Source organism: Electrona antarctica, assembly GCF_951216825.1.
Source record: "Electrona antarctica genome assembly, chromosome: 7".
NCBI lineage: Eukaryota > Metazoa > Chordata > Actinopteri > Myctophiformes > Myctophidae > Electrona > Electrona antarctica.
In genome coordinates this window covers 29,743,090-29,753,859 of record NC_136812.1, presented here as the reverse complement: position 1 = coordinate 29,753,859, position 10,770 = coordinate 29,743,090, and the positions used below count along the sequence as shown (strand labels likewise).

The window sequence follows — 10,770 nt, the reverse complement described above, 5'->3', positions numbered from 1 at the left end:
CAAGTCCATTTCCCACCCAGTACATGTAAATATCTGGCCTAAATATTGACACCTCTTGATATTGATAATGCCCTTACACCATTGGCCACAAAATCATGCTGAACAAAAAAACGTGTCATCATGTGCTAGGTTTGTAAAGTAAACACAATACCTCTTGAGTAAATTCATGGAGATTTAATAGGCCTATTATGCATCAACAAACAGGAAACTTTGATACAATCAATGGTTATGATCAGAATGAAATAAAAAATACATTTTGTATTGATTGCTTTCTATCAAGCAATACCGATATTGAAATGTGTGGCAAAGCCTCAATTCAATATAATTTACAGACAACATGAAGGGGTGACAGTAATGGCTTTGAATTTTGTACAACCTCTGCTAATTTTAATTGGCATATTCCTAGAAAACTGATTTTGACAGATGATAAATTAAATCGAACCGTTACAGTACAACCTGCATGTTGAGATTTTCACCATAGGATATCAATGGGTAGGCACACATCACCAAAATATGCATAATTATAATTCCCAAAACCACCTTTTAAGAGACTCCCAAGGCCAAATTGTGAATCAACGTGCTTTATCAACTAGTCAAATACAGCATCTATGAGGAACAATCAACAAAACCTCAGTCGTTGAAATATCCAAGGTAACATTGCACACTGAATATCTCAGTAAACTTCTAAAATATATCACTCTTGGTCTCTCATATCACATGAAAAGTCAACATTTTAAGGGCTTTATTCCAAAATACTGTATATGCATTTAGAAAAAAAACCTACCTGAAACGTATTACTCAATACTTCACAGAATTATTTCTGCCTCAGACGTGTTATTGTGTAAGCAAATGTTATAAGCTAGTAGGCTACCTAACAAATTGTATTTCTTAATGAGCAGCTTATTTATGCCAGCAATGTCATCACACTTTAGAAGAGAGGGCCATCATTTTCTTTCTAACTCCACATTAAGATGTGACTAACGTTGGTATGTATGGGAGATTTAACTATGATTGAACTAGGTTGGGGCAGTAAGCCATTTTTTGGTTGGTCATATCTTTGATAGAAAAACATTATACATAGGCTAATATGCCAGCCAACAAGACCAAAACAATTAGGACTCATTACCGTTAAAAACAGTTGGTGTGACTCAAAAGCTTGTATTTGCATCCTCGTTTCCTCTCAACACACATTGATTTCTGCAAGCAATGTGTTTTGAAAGAATTGACCGTAGGTAAGAGGAGGGATAGAATAAGACACGATCTTAATGACTTGCCCTTCTCTAACCTCATCACCTGGCTATTAAATAAACTGGAAACACTACAGTACGAGTAAACAATCATATGGCCATAAATGGCTTTAAAACCCACCAGGGAACATTTCCAACCCAATTCCTGTGGACCATAAGAGTCAAAGAGACGGGTCTTTTGTGTCTCGTTTCCTACACATTTTGGAGCTCATACAAGTGCAGTCAATGTATAATTGTATCCATTGATGACCAATACAAAAACAGCTTTATATATTGCCTACATCTTAACAAATCTATCACAGCTTTTGTCCAGTCTATTTGTTTGTAGAACCTACAGCTTAACTCAGGGCTTGCGTTTGGATAGCAGCATAGACAGAAAAAGGATGTTGAAGCATTAACCACTTTAGCCCCATTTTATACTCACGGCGGTGTTGCAGAGAGAAAAAATCAGATCTACAAGCTCACACAACTAATCACATGTGACACATTGTGAACTTGTAGATTCTCGCCTATAATGACATGCCCGAAATAGGGACGGTAGGGTTAAATATGGTTAATCTATAAGCAGAGGCAATGTTGGTGCATGAGAAACGGGGTCAGAATGTCAAAAGTAAAGTGGAATGATTATCCTCAAGTATTTTTAAACTATTGAAAGAATGGAAAAAAAAAAAAGAGAAAATAAAAAAGAATATATATTTATATATTGATCATACATATCTATATATAAACAACAGTTGTAACTAGTTGTAGGCAAGTGGCAAAATCCTCCCCCACCCTGTTGTGATGATTGAGTTCCACCACGGTATGAAGCTGTCAGACACTTGGGAGGGGGACAGCAGCTTTCTTTCCTCAGTCACCAGATTCCCTGAGATGTAGAATGCTGTTTTGTTTGTTGAGGTGTGTTTATGATCTGAACGGCATAAGCTCCACCCAAACAAATGGAGAGGGCTTCTTGCGTTCGTCATGTGGAACTGCTGAAGGACTGTGTTGAGAGATGTGAGGTTGAGAGATTGAGGTTGAGAGATGGCACACAGAGGAAGTGGAGATCCATGGAAAATCCCATCTCAGCTCTGCATCAGGTGGTCTTACGGTGGGAGGGTGGAGCAGTATCGATGGTGGTGGAGGTGGAGTTGACCAAACGAGTGGAGGAGCTTTACTAATTTTCGTTATACATCTTTGAGTTTTTTTTCCCCCATTGAATTCATTCAACATTGTTTTATCGTCAAATGCAAAGCTGTGTACATATTCAATCATCAGTCAGTCATTCCAAGGCTTGGATAAGAAGTGGTTTGCAAAAGAGTTCTTATGAAGACTCTGGTGTGTGTGTGTGTGTGTGTGTGTGTGAGTTGAGTGTGTCAGGTTGTGTGCCGTCTTCCCTAGTGCCCTTGAGAAGCTAATCTCTTTAGTAGAGGCTCATCATAGATCCAGCACTCTCCATCCTCGTGGAACAACTTGAAAAGAGGAGAACAAAGAATCATAACCATGATTCAAGACATTTAAAGTGCACTCTTTTTAATTTAGTTAAACAAATTCAATTCTAAATAGCCCTAAAAAACGACATCATATGGAGCATAATTTAATAATTTCATGACCAACTTAGCGATTTGACTACTACTGAAGGAAAAGATCTGAACTGTCCATATATCAGGAGTAATAAAGACATATGGCCAGCCCGATCAACAGCTGGTCAGCAACATGTGTTGTTTGGTTTCTGAATTGTCACATGACCCATGGACAAATGAAGAACCGTTTAGATGGTGAGTAAGCCTCACCCTCGTCTCCCACTGTTGTTCATCCTCCTTCCTCTCTCGGGCCTCAGCTCTCTGTTTCTCCTCGAGCCGATGTTTGGCTTCTGTCGCTGCATCGATGTACTTCAGTTTCAGGTTCAGTGTCACGTCTTTCCACAGGCTGAAGGGTCAAGATATAAATACAAAAAAGAGACCGTTTCGTTTTCATGAGTAGGGTGTAGGCGAAGATCACTAGTATGGTTTTAATAACACAGTATTTGTGAAATGTATCACAAAGACACTCTTTCCTGGATACTATCAGTAAAATGTTGAGAACCTGATGTTGAGAACCTGATGTTCTTCAGTGAGACTGCAATCCAGCTGTTAATTAATGGACAGGCAACAGGTCCTACGCTAATGTTAGTACACACAAATATTGCTGTGGAAATTCCACAATGTATGAGATGAGTGTGTGTTAAAAGTGACAGCGGAGAGAAGAGAAATGTGAATAGAGAGTAAGGGAATTAATCATCTTCCGCAAATGGTCCAGCTGACTGGGAATCAAAAACCAGGGACTCACTGATCAGAGTACTGGGCCTAGGTGGTATGCCCCCTAACTTGTTTGGCTGCCTTTGTGGTTTTCTAATAATAATGTTTGCAAACAGGAGAAATGTCCAGAACTGTGCATATGCGTTAATAATAACGAGACCAGGTGCAATGGACAGCAAAGCTTGATACTCATATTACTTAATGTTCATAAGTGTCAGATTCAAAGTTATAATTTCCCCATAGCAATATGATCACTCATTCTCACCAGCGAGACTCATATTCCAGCTGGTCCTCCAGCTTCCGAACCTTCTTTTTAATGAGTCCCATCTTTTTAGTATCTATGAACAAGGAGTTCTCCTGCCAGAATAAAAAAGAAAAAACAGCAGTTAGGAGATGATAACGCATCAGCAGTGTTTGGAGAGGATCTGCTTGCCAATTACACCTTAGTCAGGATACCTTGACGTGAAAAGTACCAAAATCTAAAATCTAATAAATCAGTTTAAAATCAACCTACCCCAGATGACCACTTGGCATACATCACTCCATTCCACTCTCCCTCTATGGAGCAGAAAGACTTCTTATCGTTAGGCCCACTGCGAAAAGCACATGAGAAGAACAATACTTGTTTTAATTCAAATGCCTAAAAAGTAGGTAATTTGGTCCTTTGAAGCGAACCATTGGCCCATGTCATTTCACACATTTAATACTACATGGAATTAAGCGCCCTCCTGACGATATTGCAGAGAAAACTAATGCAAACCAACTCTCAAGTCGAAGGTTAGTGTAATGGTTTATAGTTTTGAGGCCATGTGTGAAATTATGGACAGAATTAAGGGCATGTGTTCACACTATCCTTTTTACATTAAAATCTAGGAGAAATGACAAAAATGCAATTACAATACATAGCACAATATGCAGTCGCTTTTAAAAGACACTAGTAATTGTAAAAACTTTGAGTAGTGTAACATTTTTGAGAAATGCTCTAGGCCACCTTTTATCAGCTGACCAATCACGATATACTCAACTGTGTGTGTCTCAAGATTGCTGGTTCAACCCTCCACAACATGTCTTCAAATTGCCCCTAGCTTAGCCTGAAGTAAGCTTTAAAACAAGCATCATCCAAATGGAGGTCATGGTCGAGGTTGTGGAAGATGGAAGATTTTCAGCAGAAAATGCCCTTAATGGCCCCTACACACTGTAGGAGTTTTAAAGTTGTTGGCGAGTCATCAGATCGTTATGTATTTCACACTACAGGACACACTAAATACATCTGTGTGGCTTTCACACTAAAACAACTAACTAACTTAACTATTTTATTTTATTTATTTATTTTTAGGATGACACAGAAACCCATTAAAACAATTTGAGAGGAGACCTCTTACAAAATTTCTGCAGTGACCCGGTGTTTCTTGCCACCGTAGAAAGGCTTGGTATGGAACACAATGTTGGCACTGTAGCCCGTCTTGGAGCAGTTGATGCTACACTCCCCACCCAGCTCCACCCATGGCACCGTCAGGATTGATCTGAAGAGATAGAAACGGGTATGAACACGTGTATCAGTTGAAAGTCCATTTCAGCAAGCGCCACGGTCGCCCGACAAAGTAAAAGTAAAGATAGTCTACCATAATTAAAGATACCACAAGATTCTATTTTTCTCATTCATATTATTTATTCTGTAAAGCACTAACTTGTGGTGTTACATAGAACTTCAAAACCCTTTGTAAATATACTGTAGATGTTATAACTAATAATAATAATAATAATAATAAGTACCTGCCGTAACCATTAGGGAAAGTGAGGATGTAGTGTTCGTCATGTTCCAAACATGAAACACAGCCTAGATCACATACAGGAAAACACAAATGAGCACTTTGTTTAAAATGTGTAGCTATTCATGAAAGTGATTTAAACTTTTCATTGTGTGAGCGAATCCTATATACCTTGGCCGATATTGTGGACACCTATTGACATCCCTAGGAATTTCGACTTAGTCCAGATGTGAGCGTTGAACTGGATTTTCTTACTGTAACACTCTGCGTAAAATGCAGAAACTGGGGAAAAGAGGGTGGAGATGTTTTCATCGCCATCCAGGTTATCACCAAATCAAAGCATTCCAGTGACATTGTATAAATGTTTAAGACAGGCTTCTATGAAGCTTTAATTCAATGCCAGGAGGGGACGTGAGAGGGTCAGATACTCACTGGGAGGGTGGTGAGAGACCTGCTCTGCTACAAAACACACACTGTTGGGCGAAGACCATGGAAGTGGACCATCTGATAGTGTCTCCTGTAAGGAAGGAAAGTTTAACAAATAATGAATAAAGGGGGGGGGGGGGGTATACAAAATGTACATAACATATTGCAACTTCATATTGTAATTATAATATTCATTCAGTGTGACAAGAAAGAAACAACACAACATCCACCTGCTGATTTACTGCAGGCAGGGGCAGAGTGGGTTGACTAGGTTCCACTTCCTCTGTCTCATCGGGCAGATCCCAGTGGCAGTAGAAGACCTCCCCCAGGATGGGGTTGTAGGGCTTCTTGGCTACCGAACCTTTCCTCCCTGCATGGAATGCTGACAGGTACCATTTCACCACCTGTACAATGCGGTCCCGGGGCTCCTCCTGATCAGCAATGCTACAGGGGGCACAGAGCGTAAGTCACACACTTGTACTTTAAATATCTCAAAACATTAGCACTTCTGTTAAAAAAGAAAAAAAAGGAAAAGTACCAGATGGGTGGGATTGGTCATTTCAGGACAATTAAGATATTGTTATGGTTTCTTTTTTTAGGGCAACAACAATAGAGGCACCAAAGCCTGTGTTCATGGAACGGCACTGAAGTAAGTGACATACCTGACAAATAAGTCGGGATGTGCAAAGAAGTCTGCATACATTTCTAATAAAGACCTCCTCTCCAAGATGAAAGTTGGTAAGACCACCTGTGAAATGTTAAGAAATATTATTACACACTATTGAAACACGCAGAAGACGAATGCCAATAAACACAGAACCAAGTATCCTTTTCTGTCTCGATGAGAGAGGCCTCTTCCATCTACCTGTACATTTGTCAAAGACACAGGTAGACCAGTATCTTAATGTAATTATTTTAAAATGTTCATACATTTTCAAAAATAGTGGAAATAGAACATCTACAAGCTCACACTCAGCTTCTAGATCGACTATGTCCACAATTTTCTACAAATGTTGAGTATAAAATTATTTATTTTGGCATGGTACATTATTTATTTTGATTATTGGTATCAGTCATTGTGCCGATTTTCAATTGAAACACACAACTAAGTCGTTAATCATTAAGTAAGATTTCATGACAGCCTTAGACACAGGAATGTAGGTGCATTACCTTGGTGAGGTCCATGCCCAGTCGGACCTGAGACAACAGGTGCATGATGACGCTTTTGTGCTCCTCCACCGACTCGCACTCGCCAATGTCTTCATGGTCATCATGGCTGTCAAATTGATCTGTCAACAGCGGAGGGCAGGTTACAATCACATCCAGTGATATCACAAGGCTCACACTCTAGCACTTTCATATCCTAAATATCGCTCTGGTTTGAGTGATATCTTTAAGGATTCACCTACCTGCATCTGTGGTGCCGTTGGACATGGATGAGTTGAGTGATTCATTGGTGTCAGGTCGTTTCAGCACTGTTCCCTCATCGCCAAGTGGCAAGGTTGTTGGAGGCCCCAAAGGACTGATAAAATGAAACGGAATGAGAAATGGAGAGAGAGAGAAAGAGAGAGAGAGGAGAGGAGAGAGAGAAGTCAGTGTGGAATGATACTTTTTTTCCTTGTGTATTAACTTTGTTGAAAACATACGATCACAAACATGTGATTGCATTAGACATGCCTATGTCTATTCTGTGCCTCCTATGCAGTACCTGTCTGCATGATAGAGACAGTGTAATTATAGTGTAAAATGCTCTGACAGCACATTTGCTTTATACAGTGTAGGGGAGGAAGGGAGATGACAACATACTATTAGATAGACACAGTCTAGTGTAGATGGAAGATGCTATGCAGTGGTGCAGGAAGGTGTTGCTACTGTATTCTCACTATGCAGTGTTACAGGACATTGTTACTATACTCACTCTCTGCAGTGTTACAGGAACGTGTCACTATACATTAGTAACAACTTCCTGTACCACTGCACGCACTATGCTGGGGTACAGGACATCGTTGCTATACTCACTCTATGCAGTGTTTGGGAGAAGTGTTGCTCTGGGAGAACTCGTCAGCATCATAGAACTCATCCTCACTAGAGGAGTAGGAGAAATCTGGCACAGAGTGAGAGGGCAGGGAGAGGCGGACGGGGGAGCCGGCACCACTACTGGGACCTGACGCACCACTCCCTGACAAAAGGGAGAGGGTTGGGTTAAAATACAAAGCGATTCCAACTATTAATTTGACCAATGCAGTCAGTCATGCTGTGTAACAAAACCGAGTGCAGTCATATCTGAGCATTCAATCACTCTACAGTACTGTTCAGCTGTCTGAAATTCTGCATACTGCCAGTGTCCCACTAGCAGCTAGCCTGCCTCCTTAGTGCACAGCGCAGCATTTTAATGCAGCTGCCTCAGCAGATATGCAAACAAACAAGAACCCCTAGCCTTATACTGCTTCATTATTAATATATCTTCATTTTATTGAGAGCATATTGTACTTAATATGGAACTGCTACAGAAGTACATTAAATCTTATTATTCCCCTGTCCTCTTTTCCTTACTAATTAGTAAATAATATATGTTTGGAAAACATGGACGTGGATATGGGTGCATGTTCTTTCACCCAATTACAGTATATAAGAAACAGATGATATTTGTAGTTAAAAACACAGACATGTTTGCCTTTTAGAATGAAGACACTTCAGCCTTATCTATGTGAAATAGAAGTAGGTTTAACCAGGTGGGTCTGAACACTATAATGCATACAAAATAAATAAAATAATGGTAGGCCTGTCACAATTATTACACAATCCACTGATTGCAATTCTTTTAGATAATCGCAATTATTTTTGTATAATCATCAGAACCGTTTCCATGCATCTGTATGAATTCATAGCTGATCTACAAGCTCACAACACATCACGGTATGACACATTATCAGCTTGTATATTGGATATTTACACTATTGTTGAACATGTTATAAAGTATAAAACTATTCAATATATAGCCTGTACATAGTACATATTTCATTTGATTATTGATACCAGTCATTTCTTTGTACATTCAAGTTGTCATATCTGCCCTGTGAAAGTTTTGTTCACAAAGCCTACAAGGTAAACAGAAATGTACTTTGTCTGTATAGTATGTTCCAATGTTCATGGCCAAAAACACAATTTAACTGTTATCACAATTATTTGAATGACAATTAATCAAGTAAAATGTCATGATGGTGACAGCCGTAGTTGAAAGGCCTTGTTTTCACCTGTGCTGTTTGGTGTTGGCGTCTGTAGGCTGCCCATCACCGTGACGACAGGACCCACAGGCAGCGTAGAGGGCCGAAGGTCTGATTTACACACCTGAGAACAGTCTGTTGAGGAGGACAGATAGATAGACCTTAATTGATCCCGCAGGGGAAATTCAGGTGCCATGGCAGTACCACAGTTATGAAACACAGGACATAATACAGAAGAACGATACTGCAGATACTATGGTAATAATACAAAATAAAGTAACCAGGTAATAACACAAAGTACCAGAGACCAAGGAATTTAAGTATGTAATGCTACAGAACTCCTGCTTTGTCCTCTGCACTTGGACTGCTTGGGATTAATAAAATAAATCACAATAGTCTTACTCTTGACAGTTAACACAGATTTATGAAAGAATGGATGAACAGCAGGGGGTGCTATTTACAACTGTATGGGCCAAACCAGAACACAAGGAATTATTTCTAAGCTTTCTAAAATATTTTCAGTATTTATTCATGCCTCATTTAAAGTACTCTAAAGTACTCATAGATGTATTTAAGTGACAATACCACTTTGTTCACTCACACACACCGACAGGCTTTGTGTGAAATGAAGTGGATGTGCAATACCTGTGGGTAGTGTGGTCTGTGTTGGCATGGTGGTGTTGACTACAGTGGGATCCAGAGGAGGCTGGTAGATCCCATCCACTGGGTTGATGGTGCTCTGGAGTGAACAAAAAACAATACTGCCATCAAACCCCCAAAACGTCAGGCTTACGGATTAAACCTGCCACTACTCTGCCACAGTAACTACTTTCTGCCACAGCCTACAAGTATTGTACTATTCAAAAGTCAAGACCCACTTGAATAGGTAGGAAAGATCTGCATCGAGGACCCCAATTATATCCTCCAATACTACCAAGGCAGGGCTCTACTATAAGCTCTCAGAGCTGTCAGAGCAGGGAGGACAGTCTTCAAACCCTGTATATTGATGCATACGTACTGTAGGCCTACATATAAGTTCCATAACCAAGTCAACAACAGGCGGTGAAATGCACCTCCCAGTCAGACTAGCTTGATTACTTTTCACTCTCTTTCCTGGAAAAGTGTGGGATTACTAGATTCCATTAAAGATAATCAATAGAGTGCTAGCTCCACAGCTTGACATCATAACATTGGGCACAGCCTACACTGTAATAAACTGTCTGTTGAACTCTGAGGAACCCCGCGACCTGTACTGAGATAATTGCAGACGTGTCTTTCTGACTCCGAGATTTCCCTGTGGTCAAACATAAATCTGCAGAGACACGGTGAACCTATGTGACCTGCTCTCATCAACACTTCTATACTTTAACATAGATAAGCACTGGCAGGCACAAAGTACATACAGTACAAAGTAGCCCATTGCCCTGCTGTAATGGGGTCAATGTAAGCATTGATTCAATGATGGGACCTCTGTAAACAATATGATCCAACATGGGAAAACATATCGACCTCTATGACGACCCCGTTAGGAGTTTTGGTACAACTGTACTTCCAAGCAGTGGATGGATGCAAGACTATGCCAACAGGATTTATTATCACCATAAAAACAACATATTGACCCATTATCAGCCATATTTTGTTGATAACCCTTTACTTTGTGTATTAAACTATAGTGTAGGTATAGTATATAGGAATTCTCTGCAAGTGCTTAACATGGGGGGAAATGTAATCTTTTAGACTAACGCCAAATGTATTCTTTGTCAAATATATATATTTTTTTTTCTTAAATGTTTTTAAAGAAAAAATGGATCATGGCATATTTCATCTC

General features: G+C 39.8%; 1 protein-coding gene across 1 annotated transcript in view; it reads right to left on the bottom strand.

Moving 5' to 3' along the window:
• Window positions 1–159: 159 nt before the first annotated feature.
• osbpl9 (oxysterol binding protein-like 9) overlaps window positions 160–10,770 on the bottom strand; it is a 42,460-nt gene continuing 31,849 nt past the window's right edge. The window contains exons 10-24 of the mRNA XM_079506508.1: window positions 9,588–9,681; window positions 8,973–9,077; window positions 7,738–7,897; window positions 7,128–7,240; window positions 6,889–7,007; window positions 6,381–6,466; window positions 5,949–6,162; window positions 5,725–5,809; window positions 5,464–5,574; window positions 5,297–5,360; window positions 4,906–5,046; window positions 4,038–4,116; window positions 3,789–3,880; window positions 3,020–3,155; window positions 160–2,698 (exon numbers count right to left, since the gene is read on the bottom strand). Of these exons, the coding sequence (XP_079362634.1) occupies window positions 2,624–2,698; window positions 3,020–3,155; window positions 3,789–3,880; window positions 4,038–4,116; window positions 4,906–5,046; window positions 5,297–5,360; window positions 5,464–5,574; window positions 5,725–5,809; window positions 5,949–6,162; window positions 6,381–6,466; window positions 6,889–7,007; window positions 7,128–7,240; window positions 7,738–7,897; window positions 8,973–9,077; window positions 9,588–9,681 (1,674 nt within the window). The 3' untranslated portion in view covers window positions 160–2,623. The remainder of the gene's footprint in view (window positions 2,699–3,019; window positions 3,156–3,788; window positions 3,881–4,037; window positions 4,117–4,905; window positions 5,047–5,296; window positions 5,361–5,463; window positions 5,575–5,724; window positions 5,810–5,948; window positions 6,163–6,380; window positions 6,467–6,888; window positions 7,008–7,127; window positions 7,241–7,737; window positions 7,898–8,972; window positions 9,078–9,587; window positions 9,682–10,770) is intronic.